General features: G+C 42.0%; 2 protein-coding genes across 3 annotated transcripts in view; one reads left to right on the forward strand and one right to left on the reverse strand.

Annotated features, from left to right (window-relative positions):
- LOC136424006 (mediator of RNA polymerase II transcription subunit 16-like) overlaps window positions 1–22,114 on the forward strand; it is a 58,555-nt gene that overhangs the window by 4,042 nt on the left and 32,399 nt on the right. The window lies entirely within an intron of this gene.
- LOC136424168 (epidermal retinol dehydrogenase 2-like) lies at window positions 1,352–21,296 on the reverse strand. 2 transcript variants are annotated; one of them, XM_066412673.1, is made up of 7 exons: window positions 21,259–21,296; window positions 10,006–10,405; window positions 8,917–9,048; window positions 7,733–7,882; window positions 6,590–6,675; window positions 3,290–3,406; window positions 1,352–1,524 (listed from the first exon to the last, which is right to left on the reverse strand). In XM_066412673.1, exons 2-7 carry the CDS (start codon window positions 10,333–10,335, stop codon window positions 1,422–1,424), a joined length of 918 nt encoding a protein of 305 aa, XP_066268770.1. In that variant the 5' UTR covers window positions 10,336–10,405; window positions 21,259–21,296; the 3' UTR covers window positions 1,352–1,421. The 2 variants fall into 2 exon arrangements, with proteins under 2 accessions (XP_066268770.1, XP_066268769.1); XM_066412672.1 differs by lacking the exon at window positions 21,259–21,296 and adding an exon at window positions 12,786–12,887.

Genomic DNA, 22,114 nt, shown 5'->3' on the forward strand with positions numbered 1-22,114 from the left:
ACTCTAGTTTAGAAATATTTTCAATTCATTGGAATTATTTGTGTAAGGGATTTCATAGTTTAGAAATATTTGTAAAGCTAGATCTCTGAACTCCTCTTTTAGTCTTTTTTCCTTGCAATTGTGAGCTAGATTCAGTTAATATCATGTAACATCACGTCTATTGGCCCCAGAATAAGCACAGTGTAACTAACATGTATTATCATACCAAGCACCTTCCTCAGTGAGAAGAGGGTGACAACACAGGCCTTCAAATTAAATTGAGGTCTACTTTACCGAGATGTCTTCAATTAACTCTTACTCGGATGCTGGTGGATATGATGTCCTTTTTTTCTTTCATCTTTTTTATAGATAAAAGAAAACAAATGTTGTCACAGCCAACTCTAAGATCCTCTAACAACTGTGAATTGTTTTCCCTTTGCAGATGCAAATGTCACAAACATCACCATGGCGGCATGGATCCGGTTTAAGATATACTAGTAAAAGAAAGATCAGCGTCGGTTTATGTTTGGATACCATGTGTTTGCTACTGTTAATTTGAATTAGTGAGTTCAAATGCTCCTCTTGGATAGAATACGATAGAGGTAGATAAGAAAGATATGAAGTCCTGACTGGCATAAATGGAATTAAAATCTATCTGGTTGCTTGGCCTGTTACCTTGTGAATACTAGTACAGAGATTTCTATGGCTAGAATTCACTTTTTGATTGTATAAAAAATCATTCATATGAATTCTAATTAGTGTACTCTAATGTACATTCTAATGTACAGATAGCACGATGTTAGTTCTGTAGGCAAAAGTATTGCTATCACTACTTTCACTGTGGTTTTATTTGTTCTTGATCTTGTATCTGGATAATATGTATCAACGATATGAAAAGGAGCTCCAATTAGCCTCCTTTGTAAAGGGTAAAGCCTGGTTAGAATATGTGGTCTCAGAAAGAAGATTATAATCTTCTTTGTGTTCAGATTGTACTTTTCAGCTAACAATTTAAACATTAAAAATGTTCTTTGCATAATTTTAACAAAGTGTGAAGGTTTATTCTTCAACAAGTTAGAACAACTTAAAGTATGTAGCATGCTCTAAAAGTAAACACAGCTACAATCTATTGTCTTGCACATCGTACAGTTTTATTACCTGCAAGAAAAGGAGTAAAACCCCAAAAGCTCAAATTGTATGCCGTAGTAGTTCTTACTGGTATAGTCCCTTGTTATCATTGTTATGTTCTATAGTACTGTATGCATACTTTTTTCTTAATGTTGCGGCCATTTTTGCCCGTCAAGCGCTGTTTTTGAGAGAGGTGTTCGAAATAGAACAAGGGGCGTAGCTTATGGTCCATTAGCCATCGGGGTACGGACTTGCAAATTAACCTACTTATTAGTGTCATCATTTCCCCCCTGTTTCCACCATTTGGACGGTAGTTGTCAGTTGGTCTTCTTGTTGCCTTGACGACCGGTAAAGTTGTCCATGGACCCGTGCAGGTTGATGACCTTCTGAGCGAGGTCGGCGATGGGCGTCGGCCCCATACTGGAACAATACAAAGACATTTCGTCAATTCTAAACAATTTTGCCACTTCTCCAAGGCAATCTTTTAATCATCCGAAGAAAAAACAACGAATGGGCGAAATATTTCATTCTACGGCAGGGCTGTCTCCAGGGCCCGTCCTTCCGCCCTAGGTCGGAAATTTGCTTCTTGGGACGGAAAAAAATTCAACCCTGTCCGTCCAAAAAATATCAATTTCATGACCTAAAACGGATGAAAATGCATTTTTGTAAGCTTAGAATGACAGAATCAATTGAAAATGAAAAAAAAATGAGTGGGACGGAAAAAAATTAAAGCTGGAGACAGCCCTGTTCTACGGTCTTAGGCCTGATACCTCAGAACACGTGACCTACCGGAAGTGTGACGTGAGCAACGGGTCAAAGGTGGTTAGAAGTTGGTATCGGCCCCCGTCACGGCATACTCACGATCAAAGCTTTGTACTTATGTCAAATTTCCCACGTCACATACCGATCAAAACCTCATAAAACACAAAACATATCTTGAGTAAAGAGTTATCCTTCGGGTCTCATTCATGAGTTATTTCGCCCCATAGGCTTACATGTTATAATACGTGTTTTACATGGGCGCGTTCGTAATGAAGCTATAAAAAATGAACCAATGTTATTCATTTCATGTTGAGAACATTAACCCTAGATCATAGATCATGTCAAAAAATTACCGACAGTTTCACTACATACAATCTCTTTTAATAGCAATTACAAACTGCACTTAGCTACACCCCCAAAAAGGCACTTTTCCAGCTGAAAGCGCATGACCGCATTGCGCATAATGCCGGGGTGTACACGTCCGACCTCGCGCGCGGCTGCCGAACTTTACCTGCTCATTTTTTTAGTTACAAACAAGCTTTCATCAGTTTGACGCCTGACATCAGTCGGGCTGGCTAAAAGGGAATTTCCCACTGATATAGACACACGTTCATGCAGCCGTTCATTTTTTGGGGTACGGATTCTATTCTCGGAGTGATACAGGAACGAGACCTTCAGCCTGCTTTAATATATCATTTGGAGAGCTCTAGAGAGCCAGCTAAAATCATAAAGAAGGTTTAAAAAAACATCAACTGCAACAAGGGGGCCCAAACCTTCACGACTTAATCCCCCTCCAAAGAGCTATGTACCACTCAAGAATCACGACCATAGCATATCCAGAACATGAGGTATCGAAACCGGAAATTTCACTACAGTCCTTACACTCTAATCTTTCGGAGGTCTCATTAGGACCTACGTACAATACAATCAATAATAATAATAATGTTTTTTATTGGTCAGAAATTACCCGCAATGGCAGCCTTTCTAGTGCTGAATTGATGCAGGTTTCACATAATACACAACATATACATATTTTATCCACACTTGCATTTTTGTGGAACTGTCGCAAGGGTCTGGGCGGCTGCCATTCGGCGCCACCAGGTGACCTCAATACGACCTTCCCCAACCGAAGTCAGGTACCCATTTACACCTGGGTGGAGTGAGGAAAGTCGTGTAAAGTGCCTTTCCCAAGGACACAAGATCGGTGACATGACACGATTCGAACTCGGGACCACTATAAATCGAGGCCTTCTCGGGTTATGCTGGTTTTACACATACACATACACATACACACATAATCACACACACGCACTCACACACACACACACACACACACACGCACACACACACACACACACATACATGCATACATACATACAAACGCAACACAGCTTTCTTGGCGAAGGTTATACTAGAAACTCACCCCTGAATACCGCTTAGAATGGCGACAGTTCGCGGCAGAACCAGCCAGAACTGGTTCCTCAGAACCGCATCCACGATCTGCTGCACCACGTGATCTGTCTGCAGCATCGCCACCTCCCTGGTATAATGACAATGAACTTTATTGCATATTCATGCCCAACATGGGCTTAATGCATTAGATAACATAATTGAAGAACTAGAACGGCCGCACAGCAGCCCAAAATGTAATTTTTGCCTATAAATACCCCAAAAAACCTCCATAGAAATGTTTTTAAGACCTCTTCCAAAAAAGTGAGAAAAAAAACGTCTGGGGTGTTTGCCATGGGGAGTGAAATATAACAAGAAAAGGAACATTCTGTTATATTCCATCTAAATGTACAGCGTTTCCGAGTCTCTCTTCTTGAAGCATGTGTACACAAATTTACATGGTTTTTCAATTACATCATAGTTTTAGATGACATGATATATGGGAATAATTCGTTCTTTGTAAAGTTTATTTTGCAAGTCCATGATCGAAGGCTAATGGCAATTACATGGTAAAAGCATATGAGCTATACATGTGACAATGGAAAGTTGATTAACATAATCGTGGCAAAATACTAAACAAATACTTTAAATGCAGAAATGTTCGCGGTGGTTTTATGTTCGACCGTTTCACCGCGAACTTAAAACCAAAGAGAACATTTTTGTCCAATACTGTAGCAGTATGTGACTAGAGTGCTCCCGCAAACTTAAAACCACCGCGAACACTCCATTTTCGCCTTAGCGCGAAATAAAAACCACGCGAACTTAAGTGCATTTACCGTACAACGTAATGAGGCAACGGGTAAGGACAGAGGACCGGACAAGCCGCAAAAAACTTGTTTTCAAGTGTATTACTGTAAACTTTAAATGCATTTAAGTTGGCGTGGTTTTTATTTCGCGCTAGGGCAAAAAGAGAGTGTTCGTGGTGGTTTTAAGTTCGTGGCAGCGCTATATAGTCACATACTGCTACAGTATCAGAGAAATGTTTGCGGTGGTTTTAACCCTATCCAGACTGGGCTTTTTTGGGATATCTGGGACGGGGGGGAGGGGGGGGATCATTCGCCCCCCCCCCCCCCCTCATAACTTCTGAACGGTATGATGTATCATTCCCAAATTTGTAGGGAGTGATGTTCATGTAAAGTTTTATAATTCCTAGAATTTTGGTGACGTTATGACGTAATATGACGTAATAATGACGTCATTGATGTGATTTTATTGGCTAAATAGGGAATTCCCGTAAAATCTAAAGGTATTAAACAAAATAGTATGTGTTGTTGATTTTAAGGTATGCCAAGACATATTACGGGAATGGTAACTACGTTGACGTCAAAATGACGTCATTAGATGACGTCACGTATTGTTAGTGACCCCTTGGGATCCGCCATCTTGGATCGGCCATTTTGAAATTTTCAAAAATACTTTTTTTTCCACTTATGACCCAAAAAACACTAAAAATAGACTAGAAACGTTAATCTAAATGTTTCTGGTAAAGAAAATGCCACGTAGTGACGATTTTAAAGGCGAAAAAGCCTGTTGATACCTAAAGTAGTGTAATGGTCCGCCATCTTGGATTTTGACCGATGACGTCATCAAATTAGCATAAATTATGAATATTAAATCACGAAAGTTACATCTTCTTACATATGATACCATACATGTAAGAAAAGTAGTGTGGTTGAGCAAGAAATCCTAAGAAATATCATTGTTTTAAATAAATCTGTGATTTTTGCATAAAATGCCTTTCAGAAACCCGTTGCCATGGCAACACGAAAAATGATAAACTTATACTATTTTCATAATGTTATTGTCAACTAAATTTTAGGAAAAGTCACCGAATTTGGTGGTCCTAGCATATGTCGTTCGGCAATTATACGATGTCAAAGTTGGCGCGGGCACTTTTAGCCCCCCCCCCCCCAGTCTGGATAGGGTTAAGTTCGCGGTGAAACGGTCGCCGCGAAAACCGCGAACATAAAACCAACGCAAACATTTCTGCATTTACAGATATTTCTTAAGCCCCCCACATGCATAGAGTGGTGAACTGTTTTGTTACTCTTGCGGGGCTTTTTTCCAAAGAGGATAAGTTGGCGATGGGTCGTTGGAAAGACATAACTTAAAGGAAGGTAAAGCAGTTTTATGGCCAAAAAATGGAAATGAATAAATGCTGAAATCTTTATGGCACTGACATTTACTAACACTGTTTAGCATATTTGAGTAATAACTTCATACTTTTAGCTTTAAAACCACGCAAAAACGAGCCTAATGACGATCCTCTTACTTTCGCAAGGCCACAAAAACTCCAGTTAAATCGCGCAACTCAATCGTTTTTTTGCCGTCAGTCTTCGGCGAGGTTTCGGTAAATTCCGGTGGCGTGTCTTGCCGCTGGTGTTCTCCCGTAAAACAACGAGAAAATGTCCACCTGGGCGACCTCGTGAGTTTTCTACACCAGTCAGGAAAATGAAGGCTCAGGAGAGACAAAGGAACGTGTGTTTTAGGCAACGCATTTGATCAAATCCCCGTAAGCGCTTGGGACGCATCGGCAAAGTTCGACCGCGCTCGGGAGATTTGAAAAATGGTTGCTCCCCCAGGCGTGCCGATAGCTCAACGATTTTCTGTCTGTTCTCACATCACAACGACGTGCATAATGAACGTCACTATTCTAAGTGAGACACTTGGGCGCTTCTGACCGGGTTTCGCGTCATTAAGAGGCGACACCTGATCGGAAGCAGTCCACGTGACCTCACAAACCACCTGTACTCTATCACCAGTCCACAGAACCGTAGGGGAGTAATAGAGAAGAAGAGAGTTGCAGGCCGGGGGGGGGGGGGGGCTCGGGAGGGACTCAGGGGTAGTTGGTTTTCGTTCCTAGCCTGTTTGGAGGTCGAGTTGGCTAGTTCCAGGTGCTGAGGAGGGATTTTATATTTACTGTCGCCAGGATTAGACGTATCCGATCGAATAAGACGGGTAGCTTATTTTTAGGTGGGCGCTGTGAATGAGCCTTGTGGGGTAAGGTAAAGAAAGTTCGGCGAATCTAGCACCCACCCACCCGCCCTCGTTCTTCTTTGTCATGAGACCGTTCAGCGACCCTTCCGGCGACACTCCGGGCTTTTTGCCCATACCTTAACCTTCTAATGGAGTGTAGCCATGGGTCGTTTCGGATAGAGTACTATACATTGTGATTGATCATAGTATTCTTTGAACTAAAGTGTATAGAAATGAGTAAATAGACTGATTTTCGGGGGATAAAACTGCTTTACCTTCCTTTAAGAGCACCACGCACCTGAGTTCTGCCCCAGTGAACATCCCGGTGTTGATGTAAGCCGGACACACGCAGGTCACGTGGACGCCATGCTGTTTCACCTCGTGCTGCGGAAGAGAATAAAAATATGTTTGTTTTATTCACCAACTAGAGTAAAGTATTTGTACTACATATACTTAAGGTTTTCTATGTTAGTTCAGCGATTACGGGGTCTTTTTATAAATATGAAGAGGTACTAGGTAATGAATTTTTCTTTTTATTTGAGTTGAATGTGTGATATTTGTGTACCGATTTGTTAGAAATAGAGAGAACGCTAGCGACCCCAAAAAACACCCCTCCCAATGAAATGGTATGGCTACCCTGCGACGTCACAAAATCAAGATGGTCGCCACCACACATGCCAACGGATCCAACAAAGGTTTTGCTACGCAAACCTGTAATTTGTATTATTACAGCCAGTAGCCAGGTACCCATTTCTGAGTAATGAGGCTGTAACGCGCTCGAGGCATCTCCTTGAACACGGGACCCCCGTTTTACGTCTCTTCCAAAAGACGGTGCAGCTCCGACAAGGATACCCTTCCCGGATTCGATCCGGAGTCTGGTCCCGGCTGATAAAGGCCGATAGTTGATGATGACGATTCACCAATAGTGTGTACCGGTACTGTACCGTAAAAATTGATTAGGTACAGGTCCCAAAATACCGGATCATCAAGTACCGGTACTGCACCAATATAAATTTCCACCAGGTATGTGCTTATTTTGTGACTGATCTCCTGACCTCATAGCCTCGTGCAACACCAAACTTGACCAAAGTGACACATTGAACTAACATGCAACATATCATTCAGGCAGGCCGGGAGCTTTGATAGCAAGGCCAAGGGAGTTTGGCGGGAAACCTAGTTATGTTCTTTGAATAAAGATACTAACAAGTTGAAAACATTTATTCATGTTCCTGTCATATTAAAGAAGTTCAGAAAAACACGTCAATTTTTCAAATTGTTCAGGTCCAGGTCCAGGTCCAGGTCCGGACCTGTACCTAAACCTCGGGTACCTGTACGTGTACCTGTACCTGATGTTACGTTTAGGTACGCACCAACCTGATTAAACTATTTACGAATGACTGATAATCAGTCTTCCAGCATGTATGGAAGTTACCAGCCTCACCCTGATAGAGTCTGCGAATCCAACGGCACCGAACTTGCTGCTGCAGTAGTCGGCCAGCCCGGCCATCCCGGCCAGCCCAGCGGCACCCGCGATGCTGACCAAGTGTCCATGCTTCTTTTCCATCATGTGGGGGAGAAACGCCTTGGTGGTCTGTTGGGGGTAGAGGGGTTAATTTGCATATGGTTAATTTGCATATGGTTGCTTTGCACATTTACCGTGGTTCTGTTCCAACATGTGGGGTAGAAACGCCTTGGTGGTCTATTGGGGGTAGAGGGGTTCATTTACATGTGGTTAATTTGCATATGGTTGCTTTGCACATTTACCGTGGTTCTGTTCCAACATGTAGGGTAGAAACGCCTTGGTGGTCTGTTGGGGGATAGAGAAGGTTAATTTGCATATTCCGCTAATCCGTATGGTTAATTTGCATAATTACCACTGTTCTGTTCAAACAAGTGGGGGAAGAAAACTTTGATGGTTTGTGGAGAAAGAATAATCCGGAATACGTCACATCCGTCCTTATACATCATTGTTTTGGGAGAGGGTATTCTTGGGGGGGGGGGGGGTCATTACGTCTCTGAATTTCTCATTGCCATAACCATTAACAGTTATATGACCACGGCCGGCGGACTTTCAGTATAAATGACGATGACAATACATTTTATTGCATGCTAAAAAAAGAACAAAACAGTCATATGTTTCACGTTGTTTCATGCCCAACGTGGCGTTTTTAGCCAAGCACATCGGATCACTCCTAGTCGTCTCGATAAGTTTAAATTTGTTGGGTTCTGTTACGTGTGAAGGTTTGACGCCCGAGGTTGCTCCATCAGAAAGGATCAATGCTCATGCTGTGCCCGAGCGGAGCCTTCGAACCTCCACACCCTTTGGAGCCAAGGAATTCACTCGTTGTGCAGATAACATGTAGGCGGGCAGGCAGGCATAAATTTCTTTTTCGATAGCATGCTGTGGCGAACAAAAGCCACAGATAGAGATGATTTACAGCTCAGCACAACTCCAGTTCAGTGATTAATCAATCATTCACAGCTGCAAAGTGTTCTTCTTTCTTGAAGGTAATGATAGGTATGAGTCTTTAAAAGCAAGATTACATGATTTGAAGCAAGAAGCCTATCTGAGAGCAATCACAGTGAGACCAACTTTTGTAAGCTTGTACAACGATTGTTTCTCACCCAGAAGTGCGCGTTGGTGTTGATGTCCATGGTTTTCTGGATGAGGTCATCAGGGCAGTCCAGAAACTTCCGGCCCGTCACGATCCCAGCGTTGTTGATCAGGATGGTCACGTGACCCACGCTGCTCTTCACCTGTTAGACGACCATAGCAAACTTATCAATTAATTGTAATTGTAACTTCAAGTATTGTAAAATAATACAAACTTATAAATGCAAATATGTAACACCATGTTGACATGTGCGGTGGCCGCCATCTTGATTTTGTGACGTCGCAGGGTAGCCATACCTTTTCATTTGGAGGAGTGTTTTTGGGGTCGCTAGCGTTCTCTCTATTTTTCAAAAATCGGCACACAACTATTACACATTCAACTCAAATAAAAAGAAAAATTCAATACCAATTCATATTTAATATAAAAAGACCCCGTAATCGCTAAACTAACATAGTAAAAGTATATGTAGCACAAATACTTAACTCTCGTTCATTTATATAATTCATTTTCCTTCTCTGTTATTAAGTATACACACTTAGTATACCACTAGTTTGCTTGGCCTTGTTTGCAAATTAGCCTTCGGGGGAAGTTCGGGCTAACCTGGAATCTAGTCTCTATCGTCGTTAGGCCGGGCGCTCTACGGGGCAGAAGGCGCTTTCCGCCGCCGGCATCTCAGTTGGCACCCGGCGACCGTCGTGGCCCACTGAACTACTGCGTCAAACTACTACTGTGTATTCTTGAGTATACTGGGGTAATCTTTGAGCAGATGTTGGGATTTAAAACCGTCCCGTTTTTGCAGGTAGAAACTCGGCCTCCGAAAACATTTACGATTTGATCCCAACATCTGCTTGGAGATCACAACTGGCGACAAGGCAGTGTATCCGTACTCTCCAAGCAGAGGGACGGGTCCGGCTGGTTTTTGACATGTTTTGGGCGTTTTGTCGGGCTTTCTATTTTGTTCCATGGCTTGGCATCATAAGGAAAACGTGACAAGATAGAAACTTAGCCCGACGATACGCCTAAAAACACGTCAAAATCCAGCCGGACCCACTCCTCTGCTTGAAGAGTAGTGCTCCCACGCCCCCGCCCAGTCACTGACCTCCTGCGCGGCCCTGTAGATGTCGTCCCTCTTGCTACAGTCGCACACAAAGCCGGACGCCTTCCCTCCCTCCTCCCGGATCATCTGCACAGTCGCCTCGTTCGCCTCCTTGTTGATGTCCCAGGCGACGATGGTGGCCCCCAGGCGGGCGAAGCTGAGCGCCATGCCGCGGCCGAGCCCGCTGCCCGCCCCGGTGATCAGCACGATCTCGCCCGACACCGACTTCTTGCCTGGCGGGAAAATCAGCCGAACCACGCTCAACAACCTGGCGATAAGCGACACCACAAACAGCAGAACCACGCCGATCATATCCTTAAGTATAAACCCCATCGCTACTGTCCTCAACAGGTTAAAACCTCCTTGCTGCCTCGAAAGAAAGACTTCTGCACTGGATTCCGACCTAAGTGGAAGGTGAAAAAGTCAACTTTAATACATCACATGCGCAATCGGCTCCAGTTAAAAACCTTTGATCGGGCAGATTAGCCTCAATCAGATGACGCCTGCCGAAAACGATGAATGGGAAATGTCTAAATGGCCATGAATTGAATAATTCGTGAAAGGTCACAGAGATTACATGTTCATTTGTTTTTCTTTGACCCTTTATTTTGCATGAATAACTCGCGAATCTGCGTGCAGGCTACTTTTCCATTGGGGCCATGCAGGAGGCTTGCCTGAGTGTCATCCTGTTTAGTTCCAGGCTCTACCTTCACCAAACAGTTTGCTGACGTCACAGCCTGGAACTAAACAGGATGACACTCACTGCTGGAGGGAGGCGGTAAGGGTCAGACAAAATGTAACAAATTAGAGATTACACAGAAGAAGAAAAAAAGAACTTTGTTGCGCAACAGGTATACAATGTATGGCAACTTGTAACATAGACTCTAGCAACATGACAATTGAACTATTCATGAATCTAACAATTTTGAAGAAACTAATCTAATACATGAATATGACAGTAGAGATTGAAATCCATAAAGATAAATGTAGTCCTAATAGATCCATGATATATATATATGATACACAATCATATTCGTGCTACGCTAGATTCGGGTATTTCAAAGGCACCCAAAGATACCCATGATCCCTTGCTGTGAGGAGGCGAAATCTGTAGCTCCCGATCTTACTGTACAAAAACTGGCTTTTTACCTACTTTTTGTTGAAATGACAAACCATTATCAACTGTAAAATTTCTATGAACAGCTGAGACGTTGTTTAAGCCGACATAAGAAGATGTTGGGCCAGATTTGGAGTACTTTGGAGCTGGTTCAAGTAGCTGCGTCACACAAGCAGACCGAAGACAAAGACAAAGACTCTTTGAAAGAAAAGAAAGAGCTGTCTGTCCTCAAGCGGAAAACCGCAGCGGGCTCCTATTAAGGAGCCCTCGCAGGTAAGTCTCGATCTATTTCGATCAATCTAAGATCTAAGAATATTCGGCATTTAGCTACAGATTATTCGGCAGTAATAGGCATTGCTGTGTGTATACTTGTTTCTGGCGCCCTCCCCCTCTCTGTTACAGTCGGCGGGAAATCTTACTGAACTAATTATCGTCACTGTCGCCAATTCTCCCACTCATCGAATCCTGAACTTCGGCCAGAAGCTGTAAATGAGCCGTAATCCACACAACAGTAAGGTGCACGAAAATATTGGTAAGCCCGTTCCAATTTATTCGTCAGCCGCAAAATTGACTATAGAAATGTGGAGTCAGGTGGATCTTTGTGGGTTCAGCAGAGATGTGGCCTTGTCTCTTCTGCCCAAATTGAAATTAACTGAACTTAGACTGGAACTAGGAAGGAGGGGGGTGGTAGAGCCAGATGACCAAAGGAAAGCTAAATGTGACATGACTGAAAAATTGCGCAAACTCATGGAGAAAGAATATGACGAGTTGGAACAAGTAAAAGAAACTCTGACAAACGAACAAGTGATAGAAGAACTAGAACACGAGCAGCTGATGGCTAAATGGACCTTTCTCACGCGGCGGCCATGATAGAATGAAAACGAGGCCCTTGTGGCAAACATTAGACCGATCCTAACTGTCAATCACAATTACCAGTTTAGCCAATGATTACCTGATGATTAGAGAATCGACCAATGAGGAAGTGGCTGCATGACCGTCAAATATTTGCATTTCTATGTTTTTATTTTGCATCTCTACGCTCTGACAGAGGAGGGCGGAGACTATGGGATCGGTCAACGTGGCTCTAAATTGCTGCATCTTTTTTGTACATTGCATTAGTTGTAATATTGATACTTGGATATCATATTTTAAAACTTAATGTGATTTAGGAGGAAAACTAAACCTGTACATTATTGTTGCTTCTTTGCCTCATTGGCCTCGTCTTCATTCTATCATGTCGGCCGCGTGAGAAAGGTGTATTGAGGAAATTAAGAGGCAGTGTTACCAGTAATGATGGAGCAGTAAATGACGAGAACATAGAACAAACAGAACTATCTATTTGGGAAGAACAACCACAGAAACATGCGGAGAGAACACAACTTTCTACTGATCACTGTCTTCTGTGTGAATCGTTGATAACATCGGTGGATAACAATAACCGAATATGCGCAGCATGCAGAAGTCTTCCTGAGACCGTGAAACGACTAACTGATACAATTGTACAGATCCAGACAGAGGTAAAGTCTCTCAAAGACACAGATAAAGCCCAGCCACACGAGAGAAACACGACCCAACAAAATGCCTCGTCTGTATGGCAAACAGTAGGTGACAGAAGTACTACAAGGCTACAAGTGAGAAACATGAGTACAGAAGGCGAAATTAGAACCTCAAATCGCTTCTCCCCTTTCCAGGAAATCACCGTAGAACATGGGGAGCCTGAATCCACAAATGGTGAAGATCTAGCTGAACAGAAAGAAGCCGATCAAATTAGTACGTAACAACAGGCTAGATTTTACAAATCGAAAGGTCCTGAAAAAAACGTCATCTTAGGTGACTCTATGATTAAACACTTGAAGGGAAGTAAAATGTCAAGAGCTAACAATGTCAAGTGTTTCACCCACCGGGGAGCACGAATTGAAGAATTACTTTCTCCCGCTCTCAGAATCGTGGGAGACGCAAACCCGTCCACAGTGATCGTACACGCGGGCACAAATAACAACAATGACCCAAAGCATGTCATCATCAACAAAACCCATCACCTGGCAGCGACACTCCAACAGACAGGTGTACCAAGGATTGCGATCTCTGGAATAATCGAACGAGCCAATGGCGACAGTGAACGGAGAGGTCGCATCAATCTGGGCGTGGCACAGGTATGCAAAAACAATGGCTGGCACTATAAGACTGGTTTATTCTTCAATGATCTCTTAGCAGCTATTAAGCTGAATTGCCGAGACACATTACATTTCATTTCATTTCATTTAAAAACGACTACTTCATTACATCCGCAACAATTAAAAAATACTTGTTAAAATACGACAAGACACACAAGGTAAGCTTCTTATTGTAACACATATAGTCGTGGATTTCTTAAGTGTTCAGAATACGAATCATGTAAGGTAACGCACTGTTCATATACCGGTCAGTTCGGCCATATTGAGTGTCAAGTTTATGTGACGACCGTGGAAATAGAGGCTGACTTAGTCTACATAGACAACAATAACATCGGGCCGCACTACCTCAGTTCGGATGGCGTCCACCTCAACAGGAATGGAACAATTCTTCTTGCAAAGAACATCATTGCCTATTTGAGAGGTGACCGGCACGGGAGAACGCACTTAGGGACATCGTATGCGGACGCGGTGAGGGCCCCACCATCGACAAATCAGGTTTTTCACAGACGACGGAATCCACCGAGCAGGTGGAAAAACAGAACTGCGGAACAGATACAGCCCCTGAAACTAGCCCAAGAACTGTGATACCAGCTTTGCTTTCTTATAATGACGAGACACAGGTCTCAATATCTACACCTTTATCTGATCACGATAGAATGATTAAAGTTATTTCATGGAATGCACATGGCCTTAAAAGTAAACTTGAAGATGACGACTTTGTAAACTTCCTAAAAGAATGTGATATCATAGGCCTACAAGAGACATGGGGAAACGACAATGATGACTTCTCAGTTGATGGTTTTGAGGTTTATACGAGTAACAGGATTAGAAGTAAAAGAGCCATCAGAAATTCCGGGGGCATTGCTTTATGTATTAGAGAAGAAATTAAGGAGGGGGTTAGTCGCCTCCCCAGCAAATCGAAGAACATTATTTGGTGTGTATTAGACAAAGGCTTTTTTCAATGGGATATGAGTCTACTAATCGGTACAGTATACGTTTCTCCTGTGGGCTCGCCTGTACATGATACGGAAGACATTTTTCAAATAAACGAAGTTGAATTGTCGCAGCACTTAGCGAAATTAGATGATTGTGATTATGTACTAATGGGAGATTTCAATGCACGAACTGGGAATTTGCGTGACTATATTGATGAGAAAGAGGACGATGACAGGTTTATCCCTCTACCAACAAATTATACGTCTGACACGGCCCTATCCCAGAGGACATCACAAGATACATATGTAAACAGTTTTGGATATCACTGGATTAACCTGTGTAGAGCTACAAGTTTGAGGATTGCTAACGGCCGGATGTTTGCAGACAAAGATATAGGCAATTTTCTCAAGTATCCAAACTCATACACAGTCCACACAGGGGATGCCGGGGAAAAGTGTCGTAGACTACCTCTTAGTGAAAGATAGTATGTTTGAAAAGGTTACAGATTTTCGTGTGGTAACCAAAATAGAGTCCGACCATTTACCACTAGTTTTTACTGTACCGACCGGAAATTGTCCCCTACCACAGACAGAGCCTAGCATACGCTCAAATCCCATCACGATCCGTTACAAGTGGAACCAGGACAGAGCCCAAGACTTCAGAAGCATACTGCAGGGGCAAACAGTACAAACGTTATTGAGGGAAATAGAGGCTGACTTAGAAAGAAATGAAATAGATTTGGTTGTGGAGAAAATCGGTCTAACTTTGGAAACGGCGGCCGCAAACATGAGACTTAATCCAGTCAAATCAGGGAAAAGCTCGGTATCAAAAAAATGATTACTGGTTTGATAAGGAATGTAAACGTGCTAAACATGAAGCGAGTAAAAGACTACATAAGTATAGGCGGGAACGAAGTGACCTTAATTGGAAGGTTTTTAAACAAACTAAGATGGAGTATAAAGCTTTGGTCAGGGCAAAACGTAGGGCACACGCAGCGAATCTTAGGACTCAATTAAGAAACTTACATAGCGAACCCAAAGAATTTTGGTCACTTATAAAGGGGAAACGGGTTAGTACGATAGGCAACATTAGCGCCCAGGAGTTTGCAAACTTTTTCGAGGAACTTTATGGTAGTTTGGGTGAGGACGATGTGCATATTCATGAACCACTGGATAGTCTATTACACGACACGGTCAAATTAAAGAGGACGAGATTATGAACAGTGTGAGAAATCTTAAGCCTGGCAAATCACCTGGCATTGATAAACTGTTACCAGAATTTTTTCACGAGAGTATACCAATTTTACTGCCCTATCTGAAAATATTGTTCAACAAGTGTTTTAACCTAGGTATATTCCCAAAGCAATGGACAGTTGGTATCATACACCCATTGTTCAAATCAGGCCGGAGGGATAAAGTGAATAATTACAGAAGTTTAACACTACTCTCTATTTTTGGTAAAATCTTCCTGTCGGTATTAGAAAAACGAATAAACAACTGGATGCAGGAAGAAGAGAAGTTCGATGAATCGCAAATGGGTTTTAGAAAAAACTATAGGGTGATTGATAACTTATTTTGTTAAAATGCTTTAACACAAAAGTACCTTACAAGACAAAGAGGGCGCTTCTATGTCGCTTTTATCGACTTTTCTAAAGCGTTCGATAGTATTAATCGATCACACCTGTGGTTTAAACTAGCACGAGGAGGAATAAGTAAAAAGATATCGGTTATTCTGCAAGCTCTATATGAGGATGTCAGATCCTTTGTGAGAATAAATAGAGATATGAGTGAGACATTTACATGCCATCGCGGAGTTAGACAGGGATGTATATTATCCCCTTTTTTATTTGCTTTTTTTATAAGTGACCTGTCTAAGCATTTAAAAGAAAACGGATGTAGGGGAATTCAGGTTCAAGACACCGAAATACTAAATTTGATGTTTGCCGATGATCTCGCAGTATGTGCAGACTCTGTCGTAGGTTTACAACGGGCGCTGAATGCACTAAATTCGTATTGCCACAAATGGGGATTAACTGTAAACGAAGAAAAAAAAGACGTTATGGTTTTCAGAAAAGGGGGGGGGCACTAAGAAAAAATGAAAAGTGGTTTTATGAGGGAAACAGGGTAGAAGTAGTCAATACAAACAAGTATTTAGGGATATTAGTATCCTCAAGTGGAAGATGGTTTCGGACACAGGACGCCTTAGCTGGTCAGGCGTCGAAGGCCTTATTCATTATGGAAAAGAATATGGCCAAATTTGGTATCTTACCTCCAGATTTGACGTTTAAAATGTTCGATACACTTATCCTTCCGATCATGATGTATTGCTGTGAATTATGGGGCTTTCATGGTGCCAATCAGCTAGAAATATTACACAACAAATTTTGCAAATCCTTTTTAGGAGTCGGGCAATCCACACCTAATGCGGCAGTGAGGGGTGAACTCGGGATATACCCCCTCGGTGTCCTGGGACGAATTAGAATTGTGAAATTTTGGTTGAAATTACTAGAAATGAACGACAATAGGTATTCTAAGAAATGCTACAAAATGTTGTGTGATTTAGAAAAAGTGGGCAGGGGAGCCTGGGTAAGTGATGTACGTTGTTGATCATTCAGTATAGGGTTGGGCGAAGCACGGGTCAATCAAAGTACAGGGAATAAAAACGCGTTCATTGCACTGTTCAAGAAACGAATAGTGACGCAGAATATGGAACAATGGAAGGATGAAATCACGACCAGCAACCGTCTGGCTACATACAGCACTGTTAAAGACAGATTCGCGGTAGAGAAATATTTAAGGATGCTAAATAACTTCGAACAGAGACGAGCGATTGCTCGATTACGTTGTGCAGCGCACAATCTTAATATAGAAAAAGGCAAGCATACAAAAACGGAAAAACGGGCAAGGCTACTAACACTGTACATGTCTAGCACATTTGAGTAATAACTTCATACTTTGAGCATTCTAAAACCGTGCAAAAACGAGCCGTCCGATGATTCCCTTAGTTTCGCGAGCCGGCAAAAAACCCGGGACGATTTTTATTGAGTTCTCACATTACATCGACGTCATTTAGAAATGACTATATGAATAGAAAAATCTCATTTTCGGGCCCTAATATTGCTTGGGTTTTCTTTAATTGGCAAAACTAAACTGCGAACAGCGAAACAGCCGGACGTTCCATTTTGATCTCTTCACCTGTTAGACAACCATCCAGAGCACTTTATGAGGCTTGAAACTTGAATAAAAAACTCCAATTTCTAGTTATTCCTGCAGATAGTAAGTTTCAATAACACTATACCATTTCATATCGACATTGAAGGAGCAAAGATACGATGTCGTTGTGTGGTGAGAACGTATATAAAATCCAAGCCCTAATAGGCTGGTCCCGACTGTCCATCACAATTAGCGGTTCGACCAATGAGAGCGTGACTGCATGTCCGTCAAATATTTGCATTTCTATGTTTTAATTTTGCATTTCTACGTTTTGATGGAGGTGAGCGGGGCTATGGTATCTACAGTATTTACAGTAGGCGCGTGAAACTAAAAGATTACCATGTAGATGATTTTTGTGCCGTTTTTGAGCACTTCGGAAAAGAAATCCGAACGCAAATGTGATATACAGTGGCATTAATTGTAAATTTCATAAGATTACAGCAACAAGGATATTTCCGGTTTTAAAGTCTCATAAAATGCCCTGGGTGCCTCTTAATTACAATAATAGATTTGTTGCAAAACCATGCCCGAAGATTCCATGGGATTCAGTCTTTATCGTCGTTAGAAATAGATTTAGAATAGTTGTCATTACGCTCTTAATTCATTTATATAATTCATTTTCCTTCTCTGTTATTAAGTATACACACTAAGTTTACCACTAGTTTGCTTGGCCTTGTTTGCAAATAAGGTTTTAAACTATGGCCAAATTAGCCTTCGGGCTAACCTGGAATCTAGTCTCTATCGTCGTTAGGCCGGGCGCTCTACGGGACAGAAGGCGCTTTCCGCCGCCGGCATCTCAGTTGGCACCCGGCGACCGTCGTGGCCCACTGAACTACTGCGTCAAACTACTACCGTGTCTTCTAGAGTACTGGAGTAATCTTTGAGCAGATGTTGGGATTTACCTGCTCTCCACTAAACACGTTTTCTACGCTGCCACATACGAGAACGACTATAGACCTTGCGCGGTAAGGTATACGGCCCTTTTCCGTTCTGCCAGCTACATGTAGTAATGTTCTCTTTATCAAACAAAATGTTAGAATTTCTCTAAATAACAAGTCCGTAGGCCGCTGCAGAAACACACTCAGCGGTGGCCGAAAAAAAATGATTAATGCATTCTCACTTGTCTGAGTGAACTTGTCAGCGCTGTTATCGACAGCCTTCGAGTCTTACTTTGAAATCCTCAAAATATAGGAACTGTCATCTCAGAGGGTTGAATTTTGAAAATTTCGAACTGAATTTCGAACTGAATTTCAGAGAAGGTATACCATTAAAATTTGCTGTGTCGCATAGTTTGCCAACTCATGACAGTCCAAGAGACTCATCCTGTAGGTCGTTGACCTAATTTAAAATGTCGCCGAGTACTATAGTACTCGGGGAAGATTATGTTTTTGGTTGAGCCAGCTGTTGGGTGGGTCTGTATGTATGTCAAGAGCATAACTCAAGAAACCTTTGATGAATCTTTATGATTTTTGGTAGGTGTGTAGTGGTTGTACAAAGAAAGGTCAAGTTCGAAAATGGTTCGCCTTGCGTTTTTCAACAGTACTGCAGCGGACTTTTAACTTTTGTGTGTTTGTATGTAGGCAAAAAAAGTGACGGAAACATTGATGAATTTTCATGATTTTTTGTAGGTGTGTAGATGTTGTGGAAACGGAGGTCAAGTTCAAAAATGATTCCCCTGGCATTTTCCGTTGGTACTGCAGCGGCCTTTGTGTGGATGTGTATTTGTATGTGGACAACATAACTCGAGAAGCTGTTGATGCTTCTGTATGATATTCAGTTGATGGGTAGGGTTTACAGAAAGGAAGGTCAAGTTCGATAATGGGACTTCTAGCGGGTACCAAAGGTACTGCAGCCGAGCTTCAAAATTTTTAGAACATATTTTCTGAAAGTGCTATGGTCATGATTTTTATGTCGTAGATAGTTCATACCACAGGAAGTAAGTTGTGTAAGTTTGGGCTCCCTAGCGTCTTGTTTGGAACTGCAGTGGGTGTTTTTGTTTTGACCTTCGGACATGAATAACTTGAGAAGGGTACGACAGATCGTCGTGAAGTTTGGTATGTAGAGAGCTCAGATGGTGCTTTACACAATCAATGACTTATTATGCAAATCAGGAGCTAACCTGCATAATTAGTAAGGATAGTTTATAAATCCACTACATAATGGGACATGTGACAGTGTTCCCGAAACAGGTCAACAAAATTATTATTTAGGCCTTGCCTAAAAGTATAAATAAACAGATGGGGCTCATAAATAAACAGATAGGGCAGTCTCACTACACTCCAAGCAGATGTGTGGGTCCGGTTGGTTTTTAACGTGTTCAGTTTAGGCATTTTTGTCCAACACACGGTTGGAAACATAACGAAAAGGGGACAAAATAGAAAGCCTGACAAAAACACCTAAAAACACGTCAAAAACCAGCCGGACCCATGGCCACTCCTCTGCTCAGAGAGCACACTGCACCAAAACTGCACCACTGCTAGTTTATCAATCAAATGGGAGGGCAATTCTTGTTAAAACCAGAGAAAATAAAGTTCTTCCCCGACTGTTTTGGATTTATCTCGGGCACTCCGCTTGCTTCCTATTTAGAAAAATCGGTCCCTATACTGAGATAGAGCAACAGGTGAACTGACCGATCATATACCACTTGTTAACTTCTAAGGAGTGCTGATAGAACTACTGACATAGAATTCCCTGGACATTTCAAATTGACATTCTTTAAGCAATCAGCTATTCAAAACCAAAATATTGAAATGAGGTAGAAAAGTGGATGGAGAGGGAGAAAGTCAATAACCTAACTGGGCCAGGCAACATTATGTAGGCACTACGAACAAAGAACCTTAGTTAAAAGTTATTAGCAACAGTATAAAAAGTGGACGATGCTACGCTAAGTCCTTACCTGAGAGTTTAGCTGTCGTGTATTTCTTCCTTGGAACACAAAGGTAAAAAAAAAGACCGTCTAATGTGCGTAACAAGAGTTATTCTATCAGCGCACGCGTAGGTTGGTGGAAACTTCTTAGGAGCGGGCCATTGCGATATAGGGGTGGTTGGGCGTTATTGTGTTGTTTTAGAGTGCGCTATGATGCAGAAAATATGTTTCATCACTACGAATTCAGAACTTTCGCTTAAACTTAAGCAAGAGCATGAAAATTTGACAATACTTTGCCCCATAAAAGGGTTTAGAAGAATCGACTAGTCAGGTATCCTTTCTAATTACAACGAAAAACACCGTCCGACACAGGCCTCGCCCAAAGAAGCAAACTTCGTAACGAATCCTAACTGTTCCCACGATACCTCAGCATACGCTCGTGATGGCCACGGGATCTGACACGTGTAATGTTTTTATAAATAAAATGGGAGGGCGATTCTTGCGGAAACTATTCGAAGACAGTAACGATAAAAGAGTGTCACTTGTAATCATCCCCGACAATTTTTGTTTAATCGCTACCATACAGCGGCTGAGCGATCGCTTGGTTCCTATTCGGAAACAATAACCATTTTACTGAGATAGAGCAATAGGTAAACTGACCAAACATTTGCTCAATTTTGTTAACTTCAGCTAAATTGCTTTCTTCAAATTGTTGACACAAAAAATTAAGTTTCAGACTATCTCATAGTCTGTTCAGTTGTAATTGGGATGCTTTAACCAATCAGCGCTTCCAAACTCAACATAATCATCGAAATAAGGTAGAATGGTTTGTCCATTGCAAAAAGACAATAACCCAACAGATCTAGAGCATGGCAATATCAAGAATTCAGACCCTCCGATAAAACTTAAGCAACAGCATAAAACGTGGACGATGCTACGCTAAGTTCTTACCTGGGACGTTAGTTGTCGTGTCTTACTTCCTCGGAACACAAAGTTCATAAGAGACTGTCTGGTGTGCACAACAAGAGTTATTCTATCTGCGCATGCGCGGGTTGGTGGGAACACCTCAGGAGCGGGCCATTACGATATAGGGGTGGTTAGGCTTTACCGTTGTTGCTTCAGAGTTGCACTTTGCTACAGAAGATAGTACCTTTTTTAGATTACAAACAGGAACTCAGATGTTCTAGTACGTCACTTACAATCTACACCTGTCTATCAGGTATCCGGTTTGTCTCGGATGATGACGTTCGCCAGTTTTGAGGACTTGTCAAATGACTGATCGATATCAAAGGACCATAGACGATCGTTTTCTTTTATTCAGGTATACTTACAAGTTATTTCCTTTCTTGTCCTTGACCTGCTGTGCTTATTCCTTGTATTTAACATGATTAAAGGCAAACCTAATGTTGTTAATGGCTCTGTCTCGCCTGATTATATTAATTATCCTCGCGGTGCAGATGACGAGCCTTCTGTGCCTCCCACGCATTCGGAATATGTTCTGTACCATTATGTTTTGTTGTTATTTCTTGTTATGTTTTCATTATGGTGACACTATGTTTGCATTTACTTTTGTCACCTTATTTGTTGTTTATACTTCTTTCAATGTCTTAGTAGCAAAGCGATGTTTACATACAGGTACTCCAAGTCAACCATACAAATTCCAAACTAAATTGCTGAAGGGGAACATAGAAACATGTCTATAGATTTAGTCCAATATAGGGCAGTCATAGGTATGTTCTCTGCTAATCTTACCATCAGACTTCAACGCAAGTGTAATGTGATCTTACATTTCGACATAATCCTCTTA

The sequence above is a fragment of the Branchiostoma lanceolatum genome, chromosome 18, assembly GCF_035083965.1.
Source record: "Branchiostoma lanceolatum isolate klBraLanc5 chromosome 18, klBraLanc5.hap2, whole genome shotgun sequence".
Lineage (NCBI taxonomy): Eukaryota > Metazoa > Chordata > Leptocardii > Amphioxiformes > Branchiostomatidae > Branchiostoma > Branchiostoma lanceolatum.

Coding starts and splice junctions, on each gene's coding strand:
- LOC136424168 (XM_066412673.1), bottom strand. CDS start 10,335: ATGGGGTTTATACTTAAGGATATGATCGGCGTGGTTCTGCTGTTTGTG. Junction 6,676..7,732: donor GATTCGCAGACTCTATCAGG/GTGAGGCTGGTA, acceptor TCTCTTCCGCAG/CACGAGGTGAAACAGCATGG. Junction 1,525..3,289: donor ATTCTAAGCGGTATTCAGGG/GTGAGTTTCTAG, acceptor GTATTGTTCCAG/TATGGGGCCGACGCCCATCG.